General features: G+C 40.9%; 3 protein-coding genes across 3 annotated transcripts; all 3 read right to left on the minus strand.

Annotated features, from left to right (window-relative positions):
• Positions 1-869: 869 nt before the first annotated feature.
• On the minus strand, positions 870-4,459 carry LOC134468619 (GTPase IMAP family member 7-like). Its single transcript, XM_063222518.1, has 5 exons — positions 4,389-4,459; positions 3,845-4,050; positions 2,755-2,872; positions 1,673-2,040; positions 870-1,497 (listed from the first exon to the last, which is right to left on the minus strand). The coding sequence occupies exons 3-5, from the start codon at positions 2,846-2,848 to the stop codon at positions 955-957; spliced, it is 1,005 nt and encodes a 334-aa protein (XP_063078588.1). The 5' UTR covers positions 2,849-2,872; positions 3,845-4,050; positions 4,389-4,459; the 3' UTR covers positions 870-954.
• Positions 4,460-9,034: 4,575 nt separating this feature from the next.
• LOC134468649 (polyubiquitin-B-like) lies at positions 9,035-9,636 on the minus strand. The gene has a single exon (XM_063222549.1). It carries the CDS (start codon positions 9,619-9,621, stop codon positions 9,154-9,156), a length of 468 nt encoding a protein of 155 aa, XP_063078619.1. The 5' UTR covers positions 9,622-9,636; the 3' UTR covers positions 9,035-9,153.
• A 9,136-nt stretch (positions 9,637-18,772) lies between these two features.
• On the minus strand, positions 18,773-20,235 carry LOC134468630 (polyubiquitin-like). Its single transcript, XM_063222527.1, has 2 exons — positions 20,064-20,235; positions 18,773-19,700 (listed from the first exon to the last, which is right to left on the minus strand). Exon 2 carries the CDS (start codon positions 19,697-19,699, stop codon positions 19,232-19,234), a length of 468 nt encoding a protein of 155 aa, XP_063078597.1. The 5' UTR covers position 19,700; positions 20,064-20,235; the 3' UTR covers positions 18,773-19,231.
• Positions 20,236-23,501: the final 3,266 nt, after the last annotated feature.

Here is a 23,501-nt window from a genome sequence, read left to right on the forward strand (position 1 = left end):
TCTCCAAAAAGAATGTTGCATTGTGAAAAAGGAATGTGCACTGAGATCTTGCGTTGACAACCTACAGTAAAAGAACCATTCAAAGCCAGACCATACCCCTGACACGCAAAGGCGGCACACAACAGAGCTGGTCCTACAACTGAGACACTATCTTTGTGAGACATGAGGAACTTTCAACTATCTATCATTAGTCTGGTTTCACACTGTCTATCTCAATTAGTCCCTTTATGCAAGCAGGCTGTTTGCTGTAACCGATTTCATGTAAACAATATTAGCTATGATTTTAACTTATTTTATATCTAATAAGTAGAACAACACACCAATGATACCTATTAATACATTTTATTGCTAAATTTATAAAAACTCTCATAGTGACATACAAACACGTCATGAACAGATTTGATTTCCAGACAACGTCACTTGTAGGACCACATACTTTGATTTAATCTTGTACTGTTATTTTTGGTATCCAGCAAGGGCATCTCTAGACAGATAACGTAGGAACGGCTGGGCCAGACATACATTTAAAGGTGAACTGAAGACAACAAAAAAGGTAAACAAAATGTACTTTCGGTTAGCCCCTGAGCACAGTGCTGAAATTCCCAATGAGCTGAAATGGCCTGCACATTGGTAAAAAATAGTGTGCAGATTCATCTGGTATTCAGCACACAATAAATGTGTGTGTGTGCCTTAACTCAAAGGAACAGACCTTTGGTAAGATGTTTGTTTTTTGTGTAAGTGCCTGCTTGAAGCACTCCCACATACATTATTGTAGCTTTGCCATCTCTGTCTACACTGTAGACAGATACTGTACATTCTTTGGCAATACAACCTTGCATCCACACGTGTGTGTGTGTGTGTGTGTGTGTGTGTGTGTGTGTGTGTGTGTGTGTGTGTGTGTGTGTGTGTGTGTGTGTGTGTGTGTGTGCATGCACATCTGTGCACATGTGCATATCAAACCCTTGCGACCAAAGTGAATATGCCAAGAAAAATGCCTATTAGCAGGCCGAATGGTCCAAATATCGCCATAGACACCAAGGATATCAAGATGATTACTCCCACTTGAGTTTTCATTGGCAAGACCTGTGACAATCTTCTCGCCTCTGCCTCCTCTTTCCTCCAGAGTTCCCTCCTCTGTCTGTCCAGCTCCTCTCCATTGTATTGCTCCTCCAGTGCTCTCTCTCGGCGTGCGATGTCTTTATCCCTCTCGGCCAAGATGCTCTCCTGCCTCTCCCTGATCCCCCTCTCTTGCTTGGGGTACAGGTTGTTCCTGTAGCACTGGTTGCCGTTCAGGGCCACCAGGGTCTCCACCTTCTCCAGGAGCTTGGCCACCTGCTCCCGGTCTCCCATGTCCTTGTTGTTGAAGACCAGGAATCCTCCGCTGCACCTGCGGATGAACTCTCGGAGGTCCTCGTCGCCGCTGGCTATGACGTCATTCAGGGTCTTGCCCTCCAGCTTGTCGCCATGGGTGAACAGCACAATGGTGAAGTCCCAAACCTATGGAGATAGTAGAGGGTGTGTCAAAAGAGGAACAATTTGAGTTAATGTTGTTATTATATTTCTGAGTGTCGTTACTTTTTTTGGACCAAAAATGTATTTGTGAATGGTGTTATATTCATTGTTAGCAGTAGTAGTAGATAGTATTGATTCTAAACTGCCTCCATATACACACCCCCTTGCCAAACGTGCTCTCTATCAGACTGTTGGTGCCCTTGTCCTCCAGTGTCAAGCGGCCTATGGGGATGACCACCACAAACACGTGAGGACCAGGCCTGTAGAGGGAGACACTTTGCAGGATCTCTCGAACAACTTCCTTCTCAGAGCGTCTGGTCTCAAACAGACCAGGAGTGTCGATCACTGCCACGGGCCTGCCGTGGACGTCCTTGGTCTTCTTCTCACAGAACTGTGTGACCCTGGACAGCTTCATGTCTGACTTGAACAGCTCTTCGCCGAGGATGGTGTTGGCCGCCGAGCTCTTCCCTGAGCCGCTCTTCCCAAGCAGCATGATTCTCCACTCCTCCAGGGGAAGACTGGGGACACCTGGGAACAGAATAGCTCTTTACCAAAATTACATTAAAAAACAATATGAGTGGCCCAGCTGTGGCTTAGTCTGCTGGGCACTGGACTATTTCGCGAGTGACCCAGGTTCGATTCCTGACCTGAGTCATTTCCTGATCCTCCCCTGTCTCTCTCTCTCACTCATTTCCTGTCCCACTCTTCACTGTCCTGTCTAAATAAGGATGAAAACCCCAAAAATATTTATAAAAAACAACATTATATTAATATTAATGAAATCATTTCATAGTACAATGTGTATTCATTCTGTTTAGCAAGTTATGTTTATTGGAGATTTGAACTTGGTGTCACTTGGTGAGAGTGGGTGAGTAACACTTTGATCTTACAGTGTTGTGTTGTTGAGATACACATAGTAAAAATAAAATAAAAAAGAGTATGACACTGAGCATTGCAGCCTTTCAGTGAGAGCATTTTTCAAACTAAAATGCAGTATACTGCTTAACCCCGTAAGACACAGCATTATAAATTAGCTGTTACCAGAATGGCAATGACCAAGTCGTAATGCCTTACTAAAGGCCCCGTGCACTGTCATAGTAGAGTAGTACTATAGTAGTTAACTTTCAATGTCTATTTCAGCGTGATACAGGAGGTACGGCGTGCATTAAGGGGCTACTTCAAAATGAGCTACACACTCCAGTACATGCCATGGCAATCTACGGAAACAATGGCAGAACTTACCATGTTCAGGATTATTTTCTGCGCCATTTAAGTCTGTTGAAGTATCAGGATTATTGTCCTCTGTATTTAAACGAAGTTGGTCCGCTGAAATCATCCTTACTGATTACTCTGGGTGATGCTGTCACGGGCATACAGAACACAATTAAACTAAGGGCTGCAAGGCACTCAACTCAAACAAAGTAAACAACTGGGTGCTCATTCCTCGGAAATATATGAATTAAGGAAAAGCAGGACAGCACTCCAAGTGTATGTGGTTTATTGCCCGTCAGACGTTTTGGGGTTAACCTTCTTCAGTGTCGGGCACTGCCCGAGTGCTGGAGTGCTGTCCTGCTTTTCCTTAATTCATACAGAACACAAACAATATTCCCCTGAACTCTGAAATACTGTATGAAGTTACAGAATCTGGGTCAACTGATAGTGGTGATTACAGTCTTGACAGAGTGCAAAGTTCATACAAAGTAGGCCGATACTGCCATCCTCTGCAACACCTTCAGATTTTGTCTACCCGAGTGGTAAGGGTTTCATATTGGTACATTTTGACCGAGTATGTGTTGTATGCATTTAAAGTTAACAGTAGCTCCACCTAATGCATCACTCTGTATGCACAGTGAGCTGTGGCCATTATGTTTCATTTATGAACTGAAGACAGTGTAAAGCAATGGTGAATTCTACACAAGGTGTGTGTGTGTGTGTGTGTGTGTGTGTGTGTGTGTGTGTGTGTGTGTGTGTGTGTGTGTGTGTGTGTGTGTGTGTGTGTGTGTGTGTGTGTGTGTGTGTGTGTAGACACATTAAGATATCTGCAGAGCAATTGAGTTAGTTAAGATATTCAACATTAGTTAAAGATAGTTAACGTTGGGTGTAAATTAAATATAAGTAGGGCTACATTACAGAGATTTAGTTACTAACTACATATAAACCTGGCTGCAGTGCAGATGGTATACCACTGTATTGCATATATTGGCAATAAAGCACTCTACAGGGACCACTCTACCATAAAGATACAAGTCATGCACACTTCATAATCATTTTTCATTAATGGTTATGTTCAATAAAATGAATACTATTCCACTACATGTATTGTTCACAGTACCTTTTAGTTTGAAGTCTTCTGAGAAGAAATCCACAGTCACCACAGCTCATTTAGCTGAGTGGAGACCTGATGAATGTCTTCCTGTGGTTTCCCTTTTGGCTGAATGACTCTGACTCCGTGGTGGGATTTCCCAGGACTGTGACTAAGACAGGTTAATATTTTACATGGCAGAGTGTTTTCCCGACTTCACAAGAGACTGGGGTCAGCTAAAGAGAACAAACGCAAGACACATTGCATGTAGGCCTATTGGTTAACCAAAACAGTTTCTTGTCATTAAACCAAGTATAAACAGTTGTCATTTCTTAACAGTGCCACAACAGTCATCAGAGATTTTTAATGACTGAACAACTGTCAGTCAGACAAACACTTCGGAAAACTCAACAACTCAGGTAATTGCTGTGGGCTCTTAAGCTCAGCACGATGTGATAGCACTAAGCAACACTGTTGTCTCAACAAAATTGCCTTTAACCCTGCTGCTCCCCTGTAGAACTACTATATATGCCAAAGATAGTCCCTTGGTTATGTGGGTGGGTTTTTTTTTAACCTTTGATATGTGCAGAAATGGGTGAATAGAGCAGAGTAAACCTGAGTACCCAGCGTTGAGATGAGTATCAGCCAGAGGGTTGGTTGATCTAGTTTCGATTCATGCACAGGTTTTCTGGTGCACAGCGCCACACCTTGACATTCCTAAGGACTTTCTGTCATCATAAAAGTCTGTTCCTCCTGTTTCATAACATACACCAAACAGTACAAATGCTTCATATGCCTGTTATCCATTCCTTTGATGTAGATTCCTATTAAAGATGTAAATTTCAAAGTCATAATAAATACTTAGAAATTGATAGCAGTGGTAAATATTCATAAAAGAGAAGAATGGGTAGCATAAATGCTGGAAATAAACTGCTAAAATATTACATACTAATATTACATACCTTCAAATGATCATATAATCATACAATAAAACAATACTTTAAAATAAACATTTTACTTGTTGCAAGGTATCCCATCCCATTTCATGTCACCCAAGGACATGGTGCTGGTTGCTGGTACTGTTCCTTGTAAATGGCTCTATTGTGTGGACTATAGACCAACCTCACTAGCCTGCAGTCCTGCAGTCTGATGTGAACAGTTGCTTTCACTTGTAGTCAGGTGCACATGCAGGACTCTACACACCACCATGTCTGTCAGTCAGTACATTAGGAACAGGTTTTGCGTAGATCTGTTGACCTTCTTGTTGGAAAGACACACACCTTATTGTCACTGGAAACTGAACATTAGCAGTGCCGTTTTATCTAAGCTCATTTGTGTCTCTTGTGAGGCCGTTTTACTACTCTTTTTCATATGCCTAACTAATCACTGTAAACTCTACATAAACTGAGGACAAGAAATACATTATTTTGATGCTAACACATTCTGAGCAGTTATGCCAACTGATCAAATGAGGGGGTGGCTTCTAAAGTATCTGCCAAACTGAGACAAAGTATACAGTATGTCACAGAGTCGGAATCCCCATTTCGAACAACCTTTATAATATTTCTATATATACAGGCCCGCCAACTGGGGGGACAAAGGGCTCAGCTGTCCCCAGCCCAAGGAAAAGGGAGGTCCAGAATTGGAACCCCATTACATTGTATGTATTGAGAAGGGGGCCCATTCAGAATATTTTACCCGGGGTCTGGTCAAGGCTATCAGCAGCCCTGTTTCTATGCAAAGGACAGGGTATGCAGATGCATTTTGTACCTTTATGGCATGATTTATGAATAATATTTCCGTCAGAATCACTTTAGTAATTAGACAATTGTGTCAGTTTGTGAACAGTTTATGCTTGTAGGCCTACACTGGACATAATGTTTTTTTGTGATGGGCAGAACAAGCAATAGAATACCCTCATAGCAGCCACAAGAGCAATAATAGAAAACAAGTGTGCAACAATTAAAATTGAACTTTCCTGACACATTGTGCGTATGTGTGTAATCTGAAAAAAACAAACAAAAAAACCCACAATAGGCCTATCCCTACTGACGAGCTGAAGGTGTTCTAGAATGTGCACGGCCAAATACTGCCACCCGCTGCTTGAGAATGGAAACCGAAAGTAATATGTGATGAAAGGAAATAGAATCAGTCAACATACAACACAACTTGTGCAATCACTGGTCGATATCATTTTCAAAGCCTTTCCAAAATTGGTTCAGTGGTTTCTTAACTTTCTTAGCTATTTGCCTTCCTGCTCTCTATGAGACCTGTAATTGAGAGTTTGGAGCTGCAGGGCATTCTCATAACCTCTCCATGCGGGACATTTGTTTGCAACAAAACTACTTAGTGATCCTTTAATATGCATCCTGCTTGCTGTTCTATTCTTTGAAACAGAAAGTTTCAAGTAGAGCCATTGCCACCAAAATGGGCAGTGTAGGCCACTTCATGGCCTCGGAGGACTGATGACCTTTAAAGGTGGACTGTGTAATACATGTCTTTTTTAGTAGTTTATTTCCATAATTCATGCAGCCCATTCACAAATGTTACCTTTTTCATGAATACTTACCACCAGCATCAAATGCTAAATATTCAGTAGGCCCAAGACTGGGAAAATTACACTTTTCATACATGAAAAAGGGGATCTTCTCCATTGTCCGCTATTTTGAATTTCCAGAAATGTGCATTTTTAGCTGCAGAAGTTACTTTGGTCATAATAGTAAATTTTTGTTTGTTTAGTAAATATTCATGAAAAGATCAAATTTGGCAGTAGACAGCGCAGTTCCCATGAGCAACATAGTTGCCCTGGCAACCATCCTACACAGTGATGCAGCAGTGATAATGAATATTTCAAACAAAAGTAACATGATTTTCTTCTTGAGGAACAATCTCAGAATAGTGTGCCTGACTCCAGTCACTGTATATGTTTCATACTTTCAGTGGTTCCATGTGACAAATAGAGCTACAAATCTTTGGAAATAAAACAAGGCATCATAATAGCTAAAAAAAAAAAAAAAAACTTATTTGAAAATAATGTCCCCACTTTTCATGCAGTGTATTCATGTAGGTTATATACTTGAGTATAATATTTGCACTTTCTGACACTAAACACAGTAATACAAAGTATTTCTCTGAAATGTAAACTGGAATAGATGTATGTATGTTAATGAGTTGACTTTTTATTTGTAGACTTGGACTGTACATGCGGTAGGCCTATTGTCTTTTCCATGTCTTTACGGAACCTCAAGTCTGTAATTCTATTCTATTCAGTGCTGTTGTAATAAGTCTGCAAGGCTTCCCACGGTGACATCACAGGACACATTCCTTCCATTCCTTATGTCACCTGACGGCCCCCTGCTGGTGAGCTGAGGAAGTCCAATAACACTAACTTTCTGTTTCCTCCACCCACTGTAGCACTAACTATCTCTTTGTTGGTAAACAAAGAGCTGTTCCTTTTTTCTTGTACAGCTGTGCGCTTGCTTTCAGTTTCAATAACCAACAAACTTAACCAAAAACCCAACACCTAATTGGGTTAAACAAAAAAATGTTAGGCCCCACTGTAAAAGGTCAAATGGTTTGCACATCTATAATCCATGGACTGTCTCTGTACTCACTCCATTGACCAGATCCCAGAGGCAAGTGCTTCTCTCTTCAAATAAAGGAACGCCATTGCTCGTATATTCCAGCTGGTGGAGACATTTTTCACAGATAAACATTTCTGGCACTGATAACATTTTATATTTATTAACATTTCATAAATAGGCTTTTCACTATATAACATATTATAACGACTACAATATACTATACTATATGCCCATTTTACAAATGCTTTCTGTACTATAGTAGTATAGGCCTAATGATTCATTTAAATAACATTTCAGCCAGAATGACTTTGGTCTGTGGCCCAGCCGTGGCAATGGACTGCGATGCAGGTGACCGGATTTGATTCCTTATCCAAGGTCATTTCTTGATCCTGCCTCGTCTCTCTACCCCAGTTGCTTCCTGTCCCACTCTTCATTGTCCCGTCTAAATAAAGAACCCAACCCTAATCATAAGCCTGCCAACGCCCCCTTAACCTCATCCTCATCATAAGCCTGCCAACACCCCCTTAGTAGGCCTATTGAAAAATAAAAATAGACTAATGCCTAATGGAAGGAAAGAACCTGCGATGTCACAGCTATGGTGCTTTGATTTACGTACTTTCAGACACCATTTTGAGAATTGTTCAACCAACAATCATGCAATGGGTCAGCAATTGGATGTGTTAAAAATACCTAAATCATCATCACTTTTGTAGTTGTTTCGTCCCTGCTGCAATTTAAAGATCATTTGTCCTTGGGAGGCCTATAGTGACCTACAATTCCCATTTGGCAGCAATGGCTTTACTTGAAACTTAAATCTGTCATAGCAATAGTACTGTCTACATGTAGTTAATGTTTATCTGTTTTGCAATGCTCTTTATAAGCATTTTGTGTAAGATTGGCACCTTAATTGGCCCTTAGGAACACTCGTTTCTAACAATGTTTCAAAAAGTGAGAGCAGACAACTAGCAAACAGCTATACCTTTTGGGAAAATATTTGGAGTAGGCCTATGTTGTTAAGAAGGTTTTTTTTAATGTAAACAAAATCTGCCCCCATTAGAATAGTTCAGATCTCAGAAAGCCGAAAAATGCAGCACCACCGGGTACTGACAAGTCAAGGGTAGTGTGAGCAATACAACAGAAATTGGCAGAAGTGCTCCTTTAATGAACACCAGGCAGACTTTTTGGGGGGTTGGGGACATTTATTCTGCCCTACAAAGCAAAAAGGCAGCATCTGCAATGTTGTTGGACACGACTTTTTAATTAGGCTAGTACATGTAGGCCTATATCAAAATAATAAACGTATTGGTCTGCATTAAATGTGGCAATATAAAACAGCAAAAAGGCAATTATCAACCCAAATACTATTAAAACTTGCTCTGGACAATAAGATCATTTTAAGTCATTTTACTCAGATTAGAGGTGCAGTGAGGCTACTGTCTTTTTGCATTGTAGGGCAGTATTGCAATGTTAGTTTATAGGCCCTAACCCAAAATTCCTGTTAAACTTCTCACAACATTGCAAGTAACTCGGAGACATACTCTTTTTTTACTTGCAAATATTCCATGAGCAGCAGTTGATGTACATTGCAAATGAAGACACTGCTACAGGTATTGATTGTGTTAAATTATTAAATATAATAACTTAAGAAGGGAATGCAAATGCAAATTGTCCAGAAAAGTGCAAAGATAAGGTGTTCAGATTGGAATGTGTGTGTGTGTGTGTGCTACAGAATGATAAGATGATTCGTTTTCCAAATCAGCCCCCTCTGAGACGGAGAGTAAGGTAGATAGTGCTTTCAGACCCAATGTTATAATCCTCCAGTTTTCGTCCATCGTCAAGATTCATTCCATTGTAAATAAGTCTCTGCTTGTCCACTGGAACACTCTCTTTTTGGTAGACCTTGTTCTGGAAAGATTTGACTGTTTCACCTGGCATCACGTCATAAGTGGACGTCAGGCCTTTAAGATTCTTCAGAAACACTTGCATTGGCGGAGGGTCCGTTACCAGAACCATGACGCAGGATCCAGATTTCAACCCGATGGCAGCGAGGGTGTTGGAATCCTTACTGAGGTTGATCCCGTTTCCCACAGCTGTAAGCTTCATCCGCGCAGGTGCAATGCCACTCTTCTGATGAATGACTTTCTTTAATTCTCCAATCGTGTTGCTCGGGCTCACCTCTACCTGATATGTAGAACCCTCCAGGAATTTTATTTGTAGATTCATTCTGGAAAAACAATGCGAATAAAAACACTTTAGGAAAGAAGCTTGTGCCTAAATTCGGTCATGAATAGGATACAACTTTGTTACCGCCACTACTTGAATTTTCAGATAGCCTATCCAAACAGTTCTCGCATGCTACCTACTCGCTAACAAATAATAATAAAAAAATCAAAAACCCCAACAACAAAAAAACAACACGGGAAAACTATTTAGCATAGGTCTATCATAAGCAAAGGCTGAATATTAGGCTATTATCAGAGAGAGTAGAGAGAATATCTCTGCTATCATGCTGCAATCAAGGATTCACCTTTAGCCTATTGTAGGCCTAACCTATTCAATTCCACATTAGCCTACATGAAAATTAAAAGTTTATTTTGAGAATATCCTTTATATAGCCTACCTTGGTTGGTAAATTGTCCACGATTAGGTCTATAATTTGAAGATCTTTGAAGATCCGCTTGATTGAACCTACTCGAAAGCTTTAGGCAGAATGTTATGGGATCTCTTTTGTTTTAATGACGCCGCGCAGCAGCCTGGCTGCAGCGGTCCACAAGTCGTTGCTACGGCAACGGACATAAACAACAACTGTACCAACTGTAACGCCACTTCGCAACTTCTTGGCAACTTTGTTTCGTCTGTCAAAAGCATTGCTTTAAAGTTATTTTAGTCAATTTGCTCATTAATCCTATGAGTCTGTGTAACATAAGCAGATCTCATCTCATTGCATGTGGCTTGTTATTTAGCCTGTTATTCATATATCATTCTTCTATCATTCTTGTACAGTTTTACAGATCTATTTACTCAAAACTACTGGACCTGGAAGTCCTCGTTTAACAATGCCATAGAAGGACTCAGATTGACTGCCAGTGAAGAGCTAGATCTTTTAGTTCATAAATGTCTAAGGCCCCCATACTCAAATAGCGGCTCGCGAGCCATTTGTGGCTCGCGGGGCATCTATTTTTGGCTCTCGAATAATTGTGAAAAATTAAAAAAAAAAAATAATAATAATAAAAAAAAAATTTTGGTCCGATCGCGCTGTCGGCTCTTATTTTGAAATCGCGCCACAGACGCAATGAAGAAGCGTGCCGTGCCGTGCCCCGCCCCCTCAGGCAGTTTCTCCCTCTTTGATCAGTCACTGCAGGCTCCGGACAGAAGCACCTACGACGCTGGCATTAGAGGTTGTGACAGAGCCCTAGTATCTGTGGGCAAACTGTGTTTGAACTCTGCTGGCAGCTAACTATTGGTAGCCTATTAAAAACGAATTGCTTAATAAACTTTTCACACTTTTAAACAGTCCCCAAATAGTTCGTTTGGAATGCAAAGACCCTCATAAGACTGCAAACAAAGTTATGAGCAACTTGACAATTTATTATTGGCTTTTGCATTTAATCAACATGGCATCAAATGTGCCATTTTCTTGTTGACAAAACCTGGTGTTCTATCTATGTGTCCTCTTTGTTGGGTCCATTGCTTCTGATTCTCATTGTGCATGTGAGAGCTGCATAAACAAAGTCATAATAAGCAACATGTGTTTGAAAAGTGTTATCTTCAGGCTTATTGGTTTTCTCACTAAGAAATAAATCTTTATGAACGTAGTCTGCAAATATAGGCTAACAGATAATCTTATGTCATTTAAAAAAAAATACTGAAGGGTGGGTGGCAATGAGAGCAAGGCAGGCACCTCACCCCACAATGCAGGCCCTTTATGAGAGAAATGTTCTCCCATCCTGTCACTAGAAACTAAATATCTGCTGTGGGTGTGAGTGTGTGTGTATTGTGCTTACAAAGGACTTATCATGTTTTATTTTATTTTATTTATTTATTTATTTATTTTGGGGGGGGGGGGGGGGGGGCTTTTAATTGAGTACCCCTGGTCTAGGGCCTCAGTCTTCAGAACATGTCAAGAGACTAAGAGCTGTTCACATTACTGACCCCGCTGCTGGCCTTAGAATGGTGTGGACACGACTTGAGGACTGCTACGGCTGTCCAGAAATAATTGAAAAAGCTCTTTTCGACAGGCTAGAACGTTTCCCCCATGTCAACACCAGGGAACCTCAAAAGCTCAGAGAGCTTGGTGACCTGCTGAGAGAAATTGAGTTCGCCAAGTCAGACGGCCTTCTACCTGGGCTCTCTTACCTGGATACAGCACGTGGTGTGGCCCCCATCGCCAGCAAACTCCCTCACAACCTCCAAGAGAAATGGATGTCACTGGGTTCCAAGTACAAGGCTGATCACCAGGTAACCTTTCCTCCTTTCTCATACTTTGCTGACTTTGTCTGCTATGAGGCCCACAAACGCAATGATCCCAGCTTCACACTTCATGTAAATTTAAGCGAGACTGCAAAGTCAGACTACTCTGTTAAGAGACAGTGGCAACCCAAGACCTTTGTATCTGCCAACAAGACTGAGATCATGCACACACAGACCACAGGTACAGATGGCATTACAACCAACATACCAGAAATTGACAAGCAGTGCCCCATTCACCAAAAGCCCCATCCCCTCAAACGCTGTAGAGGCTTTCGAGCCAAAAGCTTGGAGGAGCGCAAAACCTTCTTAAAGGAAAACAGTATCTGTTTCAGGTGCTGTTCTTCAAACAGTCATCTGGCAAAAGACTGCAATGTGGCCCTGCATTGTTTTGAATGTAAAAGTAACACACACATCTCAGCCCTCCATCCCGGACCACCTCCATGGACTGTCGAGTCCCCTAGTGCAGAGCACGGCGGGGAGGAAGAGAACATTCTTCCTGCAGTTAACAACAAATGCACAAAAGTTTGTATGGGGGTGGTTGACGTTTAAGGGCCTAACGCAAATTTTTTTTTTTTTTTCAAATTCCTGAAAAAAATGATGGATAAAAATTGGAAAAAATAAATAAATAAAATAAAGCACTTAGTGGTCTGTGGAATTTCACCTTATTTTTGCCATTTTTGGAGAAATGTGTCTTGCATCAACACATTGCATAGGCATGTCACACCGCAGGAAAATGGAGTCACACCACAGGGAATTCATTGCATTATGGCCATTTTAATCCTTTTGTATACATGACTGACATCTGAGCTCATGCTAACTTGATAATGATATTGTGTTTAATCTTAATATGTGTTTTCATTAATAAAAACAACTTTTTTTCCTCCTATAAGAGCAGTCACACCACAGGACACCATAAAATGAACCTAAGCATTGCGTGACAGAAAGATTGCAATATGAAGACATATTAAGAGGTTAAGAGTCACCTTAAACTTCCACAGCACTCTCCAATAACTGAGGTACTGACTGGTTAGGAGCCAGTCTTTAAGACCCTTGTAGTTGGCCTTGCAGCTGCCCATTCACAAACATTGACATACATGTCACCCCACAGGATGCAATTTGTGTTACGAAATTGAACTTGTAGTTAATATTACTGTCTTGAGTTTTTTTCACATTTACATATCTTAATATAAAGTTAATATTTATGCAATAATGCCAAATGCTTCATACATTATTCAAAATGTTGTTGGTTAATTTATATATATATTATATTCCAGGTTTCATTAATGTTACAGTCACACCGCAGGATATTTGACATATAAACCTTTACATACAGTAAATCTTAACAAAAATGCTTCTTCTCATCTAAGACTAATATGAAACATAATGTACCACATCTTCTTTCATTGACATATGTTTTTTAAAGGAAAAATAACAGTTTTGTAGGTTTTTAACCAATGTTACGAAAAAACAAGGCGTCACGTCTCCCACCCATTGACTCTGTTAGTTCTCGCTCTTGCTCCAAGATCTGTCTCATTGAGGTCTGTCACAAGAGCAAACCAGACAATGGTGTGAAGGTATATGCAATACTCGACGATCAGAGCAACCGGTCACTTGCTAGATCAGAGTTCTTCGACATCTTCAACCTCAAGAGCACAGAGTCTCCTTACACTCTACGCACATGTGCTGGAGTCACAGAAATGTCTGGAAGGAAAGCAACAGGCTTCATCGCACGGCCTCTCGATGGATCCTGTAACGTGTCCCTTCCAGCACTCATTGAATGCAACCACATGCCGAACGACATGTCAGAGATACCTACGCCTGAAGCAGCAAAACACCATTCACACTTGAGCTCAGTCGCTCACCTCATTCCTCCCCTCAATCCAGATGCCCAGATTCTCCTTCTGCTTGGCCGTGATGTCCTACAAGTTCACAAGGTCAGAGATCAACACAATGGGCCTACAAATGCACCTTATGCACAGAGACTTGACCTCGGCTGGGTTGTAGTTGGTGAGGTTTGTTCAAACCCTGCTGACACTACAGCCCCTTCAGCAGCCACCACTACAGCAGCAGCCAATACAGTCCCAGCAGCAGGTCTACTTCAGCAGCCAACCCAGACAGAGATGACAAGCTACCTCCACAACCGGCGTGTCCAACCATCTCATCAGCCCCCTCCAGCGCCACCTGAGCCCAGGACCGTTGCGCTGCCTCCCCACTGGGAACCAGCCTGGGACTCAGAGGGCAAAATCTACTACTACCACAACATCACCCAGCGAGTTCAGTGGGACCTTCCAAGCTGAGGTAGTGGTAGCAGTCAGCTGGCAGTTACACACAAACACACACACACTATCCACTTGTGATCGACAAGGGTGCACGCCGAACGCTGCCCTTACACACACACACTATCCTGTGATCGACAAGGGTGCACGCCGAACGCTGCCCTTACAACCAGACACACACACACATTACACACTGATATGAAGAAACAAGGGAGGACTTGAACACTTTGAGCAATGGACACTGAAAAATGTTACGGAATCTCGTTTGTTTTAATGACGCCGCGCAGCAGCCTGGCTGCAGCGGTCCACAAGTCGTTGCTACGGCAACGGACATAAACAACAACTGTACCAACTGTAACGCCACTTCCCAACTTCTTGGCAACTTTGTTTCGTCTGTCAAAAGCATTGCTTGTAAGTTATTTTAGTCAATTTGCTCATTAATCCTATGAGTCTGTGTAACATAAGCAGATCTCATCTCATTGCATGTGGCTTGTTATTTAGCCTGTTATTCATATATAAATTTAAATTATTCTTCTATCATTCTTGTACAGTTTTACAGATCTACTATAAATAAACAACGTCAACTGCATCCAACGTTGTTCGAGTCATTCTTGAAGTAAGAAGATTTGTTTATGCTGCTTGTGGTCTCTGGGACCGGAGGACAAGATACAGAATGTTATTCAGCTGGGTTGTCCAAATCCAAGATTTCATTTCCCTACATCAGTGATTTCCAACCTATGGGTCGGGGCCCACTGGTGGGCCCTGAAGGTATACCAAGTGGGCCTGGAAATAATATTCTAAAAATTATACTCACATCTTGGTGTGTGTTGCTGCTGATTTATGTGAGTTTTATTCGTAATCGGGTCAGAGGTGGGCCCCGAACATTTGTGACAAATTCGAGTGGGCCCCAAGTTGGAAAAGGTTGGGAACCCCTGCCCTACATCATTTGGGCCTGGTCAAAGCTATCAACAGTCAGCTATCACCTGTTTCTATGCACAGGCGATACAACCTCTATGGCATGATTTATGAATCATATTTCTGTCAGAAACACTTTAGTAATTAGTCAATTGTGTCAGTTTGTTAACAGTTGATGCTTGTTCACTGGACATCATGTTTTTGTAAGAAAAAGCAATAGAATCCCCTCATAGCAGCCACAAGAGCAATAATACAAAACAAGTGTACAACAATTTACAATTTAACGAGCCACACCTCCTTCCCAGACGCAGTGTGTGTATGTGTATAATGTGAAAACCCCCCAAAACAAAACAATAATATCCCTACTGATGAGCCGAAGGTAGGCTATTCTAGAATGTGCGCGGCCAAATACTGCCACCCGCTGCTTGAGAATGGAAACCGAAAGTAATAGGCCTACGTGATGAAAGGAAATGGAATCAGTCAACATAATACTGTGGGCCTTTCTCAAAACCTAGGACAGTGTCCTTCCAAGTGTATCAGCCTAATTAGTCATGCCCAGTGATTGGATACTCTTTGGTGAACTCATAGAATATCCAATCATTGGGTGTGACTAATAAAGAGTATCCAATCACTGTGTGTGACTAATTAGGTTGATACACTTGGAAGGACACTGTCCTAGGTTTTGAGAAGGGCTAACACAATTTGTGCAATCAGTGGTCAATCTAATTTCCAAAGCCTTTCCGAAATTGGTTTAGTGGTTTCTAAACTTCCTTAGCCATTTGCCTTGCTGCTCTCTATGAGCCCTGAGAGTTTGGACTTACAGGGGATTCTCATAACCTCTCCATGCGGGACAGTTGTTTCCAACAAAACTACTTAGCGATCCTTTAATATGTATCCTGCTTGCTGTTGTATTCTTTGAAACAGAATAAAGTTTCAAGTAGAGACATTGCCACCAAAATGGGCAGTGTAGGCCACTTCATGGCCTCGGAGGACTGATAACCTTTAAAGGTGCACTGTGTAATACATGTCTTTTTTAGTAGTTTATTTCCAGAATTCATGCAGCCCATTGCACAAATGTTACATTTTTCATGAATACTTACCAACACCATCAAATGCTAAATATTCAGTAGGCCCAAGACTGGGAAAATTACACTTTTCATACATGAAAAAGGGGATCTTCTCCATTGTCCGCCATTTTGAATTTCCAGAAATATGCATTTTTAGCTGCGGAACTTAATTTGGTCATAATAGTAAATATTAGTTTGTTTAGTAAATATTCATGAAAAGATCAAATTTGGCAGTAGACAGCGCAGTTCCCATGAGCAACATAGTCGCCCTGGCAACCATCCTACACAGTGCAACTTAAAACTGCAGTGATAATGAATATTTAAAACAAAAGTAACATGATTTTCTTCTTGAGGAACAATCTCAGAATAGTGTGTCTGACTCCAGTCACTGTATATGTTTCATACTTTCAGTGGTTCCACGTGACAAATAGGCCTACAAATCTTTGGAAATAAAACAAGGCATCATAATAACTAAAAATTGGATGAGCACAAACAACTTATTTGAAAATAATGTCCCCACTTTCCATGCAGTGTATTCATGTACTTGAGTATAATATTTGCACTTTCTGACACTAAACATAGTGATACAAGTTATTTCTCTGAAATGTAGAAACACTACAATAGATGCTTGTACGTACAGTAGGCTATGTTAATGGGTTGACTTTTTATTTGTAGACTTGTACTGAACATGTGCGACAGGCCCATTGTCTTTTTCCTGTCTTTATGGAACCTCAAGTCTGTAATAAAGTGTTCTATTCAGTGCTGTAATAAGTCTGTAATGCTTCCCACGGTGACATCACAGACTACATTCCTTCCATTCCTTATGTCACCTGACGGCCCCCTGCTGGCGAGCTGAGTAGGGGAAGTCCTTAACTTTCTGTTTCCTCCACCCACTAGCACTGATAATATCTTTGTTGGTAAACAAAGAGCTGCTCCTTTTTTTCTTGTTCATCTGTGTGTGTGTTTGCTTTCAGTTTCAATAACCAAAAAACTTAACCAAAAACCCAACACCTAATTGGGTAAAACAAAAAATGTTAGGCCCCACTGTAAAAAAAATAATAAAAAATAAAAAAAATAAACGGTCAAATGGTTTGCACATTTATATCCATGGACTGTCTCTGTACTCACTCCATTGACCAGATCCCAGAGGCAAGTGCTTCTCTCTTCAAATAAAGGAACGCCATTGCTCATATATTCCAGCTGGTGGAGACATTTTTCACAGATAAACATTTCTGGCACTGATAACATTTTATATTTATTAACATTTCATAAATAGGCTTTTCACTATATAACATCTATTATAACGACTACAATATACTATACTATATGCCCATTTTACAAATGCATTCTGTAGTATATAGACTTAATGATTCATTTAAATAACATTTCAGCCAGAATGACTTTGGTCTGTGTCCCAGCCGTGGCACTGGACTGCTTTGCAGGTGACCGGGTTCGATTCCTTATCCGAGGTCATTTCTCGATCCTGCCTCGTCTCTCTACCCCAGTTGCTTCCTGTCCCACTCTTCATTGTCCTGTCTAAATAAAGAACCCCCCCCCAAAAAAATATTTGGAAAAAAAAGAATAACTGTGACTGTACGTTATATAAATAAAAATGGAACAGATCTTTGTTTACCAACAAATAGATCCCATCATTGCAAGGAAACAGAAAGTACAGCATATGCGTCATTGGATTTCCCCTCAGGTGACATGCCAGGACATGTGCCAGGACAGGGGATATGCCAGCACAGTGGTTCTCAACCAACGTTGAACAAACATTCATCATAAGCCTCCCAACGCCCCCTTAACCTCATCATAAGCCTGCCAACGCCCCCTTAGTAGGCCTATTGAAAAATAAAAGTAGACTAATACCTATGGAAGGAAAGAACCTGCGATGTCACAGCTATGGTGCTTTGATTTACGTAGTCTACTTTCATACACCATTTTGAGAATTGTTCAACCAACAATCATGCAATGGGTCAGCAATTGGATGCGTAAAAAGGCCTAAATCCTCATCACTTTTGTAGATGTTTTGTCACTGCTGCAATTTAAAGGGACACTGTGTGAGATTTTGTATTGTTTATTTCCAGAATCCATGCTGCCCATTCACTAATGTTACCTTTTTCATGAATACTTACCACCAGCATCAAATTCTAAGAATTCATTATGACTGGAAAAATTGCACTTTTCATACATGAAAAGGGGATCTTCTCCATGGACAGCCATTTTGAATTTCCAAAAATAGTCATTTTTAGCTGCAAAAACATGACTGTACTTGGACCATACTAGAAAATATTTGTTTATTACTTAGTAAACTTCCAAATTTGACAATAGGCAGCCCAGTTTCAATAAACAGCATAGTAGTAGCAGTACCTTTTTTGACCATTTCCTGCACAGTGTCCCTTTAAAGATGATTTGTCCTTGGGAGGCCTAGTGACTTACAATTCCCATTTGGCGGCTTTACTTAAAACTGAAATCTGTCCTAAGAATAGTAATGTCTACATTTAGTTTATGTTTACCTGTTTTGCGATGCTCTTTATATGCATTATGTGTAAGATTGGCACCTTTATTGACCCTTGGGAACACCACTGAACTCTAAAAATGTTTCCAAAAGTGAATTTCAAAAGGCGATTATCAACCCAAAATACTAATAAAACTTGCTGTGGACCATAGGATCATTTTAAAGTCGTTTTATTGCAGCTTGGAGGTATGCAGGCTACTGCCTTTGTCCATTGAAGGGCAGTATTGCAATGTTAATTCATAGACCCTAACCCAGAATTCCTGTTAAACTTCCCAAAAACATCGCAAATAACTCGAAGACATGCTACTCTTTTTTACTTGCTTTATATTTCATGAGATGCAGATATTCATGCACATTGCAAATGAAGACACTGCTACAGACAATATTGATTGTGTTAATTTATTAAATATAATAACTTCAGAAGGGAATGCAAATGAAAAATGGACAGAAAAGTGCAAAGATAAGGTAGCCTATGGAATGGTGTGTGTGTGTGTGTGTGTGTGTGTGTGTGTGTGTGTGTGTGTGTGTGTGTGTGTGTGTGTGTGTGTGTGTGTGTGTGCGTCCATTTGGGCCATTTAATTTCCAAATTACCCCCCTCTGAGACGGAGAGTAAGGTGGATAGTGCTTTCAGACACAATGTTATAGTCCTCCAGTTTTCGATCATCGTCAAGCTGCTTTCCATTGTAAATAAGTCTCTGCTGGTCCACTGGAACCCTCTCTTTTTGGTAGACCTTGGTCTTGAAAGCTGCGACTTTTTCACCTGGCACCACATTGTAAGTGGACGTCCGGCCTTTTTCATTCTTCAGAAACACCTGCATTGGCGGAGGGTCCGTCACCAAAACTGAGACGCAGGATCCAGGTCTCAACCCGATGGCAGCGAGGGTGCTGGAATCCTCGCTGAAATCCACTCCGTTTCCAACAGCTTTAAGCTTCATCCGCGCAGGTGTAACGTCACTCTTCTGATGAATGACATTCTTTAATTCTCCAATCGTGATGCTCGGGCTCACCTCTATGTGATATGTAGAGCCCTCGAGGAACGTTATTTGGAGATTCATTCTGAAAAACAAGTCGAATAAAACCCATTTTAGGAAAGAAGATGCATAGACCCAATTTCTGTCATGAATACAACTTTGTTGCCAGTAAATTCGAACTCGACCGCTCCAACTTAGAATTCAGATAGGCTATCCAAACACTCGTGTTCTCGCAAGTCGCAAAATAATAATAATAATATCCTAATAAATATTAGCCTAATAATAATAACAGCCTAAATGGAAAACAATTTAGCATAAACCAACCATTGAACAATAATAATGACTGAATACTAACCTATCATAATGCAGCTCAATCAAGAGTTTAATGTGAATTCCACATTACATGCAAATTGAAAGTTTATATTGAGAATATCCTTTAATAGCCTACCTTAGTTGGTCAGTGGTCCACCAATACAATAGTCGTAGTCTTTGAAGATCCGCTTGATTCGGCTACTCGAAAGCTTTAAGCAGAATGTTATTCAGCTGGGTGATCAGCTGCTTTTATTATGGAGGTGATCCGCCCATCGCCGGAGGGCAAGATTTTTCCCTACATCACACACTTTCGGTTTCCATTCACGATAAATAGGCTAGGTAGCCTATTGGCAGCATTTGGCGAAGAATATTCTGGAAAACAGCAAGCTCATTGGGTGTTTTTTTGATAGGCCCACAGCCTACAACTGAACAGTAAAACAGTCACACAAACAATCAGGCTAGGAAGATTGTGCAGTCGCACTCAGGAAACTGAAACCGACGGACGACTCAACGCATTTTGGAAAGTGTCTGTCTGCTGTAGTTGCTACGTCATGACTGTGCATAGTTTTTTTCTGACTGCGTGATGAAACAATCGTGCCTTTTCTGCAACAAATAGGCTATGACTTTCGTATTCCAATGTGTGTTGTTTATTAGCACTATTGAAAGTCTTGCATTTCACACAAAATAATCACATAGCCTCTCTAAGCCAGATTGAAAAAGAAACAAATGTAGCCTAACACATTTTCTTTAGAGCTACCCATTTCCTTGAGTATGGGTAAAGATGTGGAATGAATAAAACTTAGTAAACTGAATCTGCAAGTATCCTTCAGTTAAATAATAATAAAAAACATCAACACACAAAACACAAAAAAATGATAAAGTTGAGGTCCCATTTGTTTAGTTTTTATTTCTTTTTTAAGAGATGAAGTTAGGAAACCTGAAAATAAAATATCCATAAAAGGACAGCCCCTCTTGGGCATTTTTGCTTGCTTGAATAGCCTCCACAAGGCTTTTAAGGCCTTTTCAGACATAAGATCTGCATAGTGAACAGCATTACAATCATAAAGATACTGGAGCCTCTATGATAGTCTAGCTCCACCAAAGAGTCGACATTAGCAAAAGCTTCATGATCATTATCACTTCCTGTCAAAGGAGTCCAACACCTCCTGGGTATTTCCTGTCATGAGTCTTTGTGCAATTAATAAAAAGAATAAAAAAGGTTGACAACCAATCGTTGACGATAATCAAAAAAGAACAAAAAAATAGTGGACAACCAGTCAATTAACGTGGCACTGACATCTCTACCATTAGGTCACAACAAGATGACACTACATGGGGGGCCCAATGGGGAGAAGGGAGGATGGTGGAAACAGAGGGTCTTTCTCAAATGCAAGGCCAGTGTCCTTCGAAGTGTATCAGCCTAATTAGTCACGCCCAGTGATTGGATACTTTTTGGTGAACTCTACAGAATATCCAATCACTGGGCATGACTAATAAAGGGTATCCAATCACTGGGCGTGACTAATTAGGCTGATACACTTGGAAGGACACTGGCCTTGCATTTGAGAAAGACCCAGAGAGTCAGGCTATTTAATGTTGAAGGCGGTCTTGAACTCCTGGTCAAACATTCTGCATAGTCTCAAGCAGGCCCGGATTAAGGTGGGTCTGGGCCCCGGGGCAAGGAGATTGCAAGGGCCCCCCCTCGACACACACTCCCCTACAAAAGTCTCTTTCTGCTCTTCCTTCGTGCAAAATCATCTACCAACTCATCAAAGTTCAGCTGTTGCACAAACTGTGATTCAATTGCAAGAAGTGAGAGGGAGTTCAGACGATTTTGGGTCATTTTCATCCTGAGCTCATTTTTTATTCGAGCCATTCTGGAGAATGACCGTTCCCCTTCACAGTTCGTAATTGGCAGAGTCAAGAACAGTCGAAGTGCGATGTAAAGACTTGGAAAAGTGGACTGCAAATCCAAATTTACCACGGTCTTTAGCATTGTATTTGGGCATCTTTGTTCTTTTGGAATGAATGATTTGAATTGAACAAGTTCATCTGCCAGGCTCATGGTTAGATCAGTGGGATATGCTCTAGCAAGTGCTTCGGCCCTTGAAGTGAGCTCACTGATTGACATATCAGGCATGAAAAGAACATGAAAAAGATTGGTCAAGTGTGTGTATGCAGTCAAGTGTCAAGTGTGTGTATGCAGTTAACCGATGGTCAAGACAGGACACAAGCTTGTCAATTAGAACATTGAACGTTTCAATTCGAAACTTTTCTTTTCCACCTAATTTAACATCTGGCTCTGCACTTTCATCAGCCATATGTTTGCGCTTCTTTGTGCGCTGGAGATCATGTCTGTAGTCTTGGGAGACTGAATCAGTAACACTTAAGGCTGATCTTTCAAAATGGGCAAAATTGTCTCTCTGTGCTGCCACAAAATCACGAAGAGAACTGAGAAGCTGTGTTGCCGTATTTATGTTGATGTTAGGCTTCTGTAACTGCAGGCTTGTGGCTTGGAACCGCTGCAGTATTGTATCCCAAAAGTATGCCATGACAGCTATCTCTAGGGTGTCCAGCTTGCCACAAAGTGCAGAGGCCTCACTTCTAGTGTCACGTTTCTCCTGTGGATCTTTGGAAATATTGTTCAGTGAATCTCTCAGTTGTGCATAATATTTCCACAGAGCATTTGTTGATTCAGCTCTTGCACTCCAGCGAGTGCCTGACAAGGACTTCAGTGTGAGTTTCACATTTGTATTTCTGAAAACCTTTCCCCACCTGTGTGTTGAAGAGGCACAAAATGTGTGCAAAGATTGCAGGAAGTCAAAGAAACGCCCAGCTTCTGGGCTACTGTCAACAGCATTGACACCAACTAAATTCAATGAATGCGCAGCACAGAGGACATAACAAATGAATGGGGTTTTGGAAAGGAAAAACGTCCGTACGTGTGGGCGTCTCTAGCGACAAAAAAACATTTAGCAACTTTCGCAACCTTTTGGTGAATCTGGCTGCTCGTCTTTAAAGTGACAAAAAACATTGTTCTCAACATACAGTATATCACGAAAGTGAATACACCCCTCACAGTTTTGCAGATTTTTGAGTATATCTTTTCATAGGAAAGCATTACAGAAATGTAACTTTGACACAATGATTAGTGACCTTTTAACAACATATTTAACCGCTTAAATTTCTTGTTCACTCAGAAAAAAACAAAATACAGACATTACTGTTTGAACGTGTACTCACAAAAGTGAGTACACCCCAGATTAAAATCCAGTAGAGAAGGGGCTATGTTGGCTCGAATCGTCTCGAAATGAAACGAAATGAAAAGGGATGACAAGGGAGGTCATCAGTGTGCGTTTCAACCTTTCTTTGCATTGAACTTTTACATTTTGAGTGTGCATATGGCTTAAATAGATTAGTGTGAGATTTGAATGCAATCCTATGGAGAATATCATGATCTGCTTCAGTAGTCACAGTGCATGTTGACATGCATGTTTCTTTTAGGTGTATTTCAGATTGCCAATGTTGACAGCATTCATGCATCCCCAAACCATGTCAGTCCCACTACCATGCT

This window comes from Engraulis encrasicolus, chromosome 2 (assembly GCF_034702125.1).
Source record: "Engraulis encrasicolus isolate BLACKSEA-1 chromosome 2, IST_EnEncr_1.0, whole genome shotgun sequence".
NCBI lineage: Eukaryota > Metazoa > Chordata > Actinopteri > Clupeiformes > Engraulidae > Engraulis > Engraulis encrasicolus.

Excerpts from the sequence above, each read along its gene's own strand:
- LOC134468649 (XM_063222549.1), bottom strand. The coding sequence starts at position 9,621 with ATGAATCTACAAATAAAATTCCTGGAGGGTTCTACATATCAGGTAGAG.
- LOC134468619 (XM_063222518.1), bottom strand. The coding sequence starts at position 2,848 with ATGATTTCAGCGGACCAACTTCGTTTAAATACAGAGGACAATAATCCT. Across the intron at positions 2,041-2,754 it reads AGAAAATAATCCTGAACATG|GTGTCCCCAGTCTTCCCCTG; the intron begins GTAAGTTCTGCC and ends TTCTGTTCCCAG. Across the intron at positions 1,498-1,672 it reads AGAGCACGTTTGGCAAGGGG|GTTTGGGACTTCACCATTGT; the intron begins GTGTGTATATGG and ends CTATCTCCATAG.
- LOC134468630 (XM_063222527.1), bottom strand. The coding sequence starts at position 19,699 with ATGAATCTCCAAATAACGTTCCTCGAGGGCTCTACATATCACATAGAG.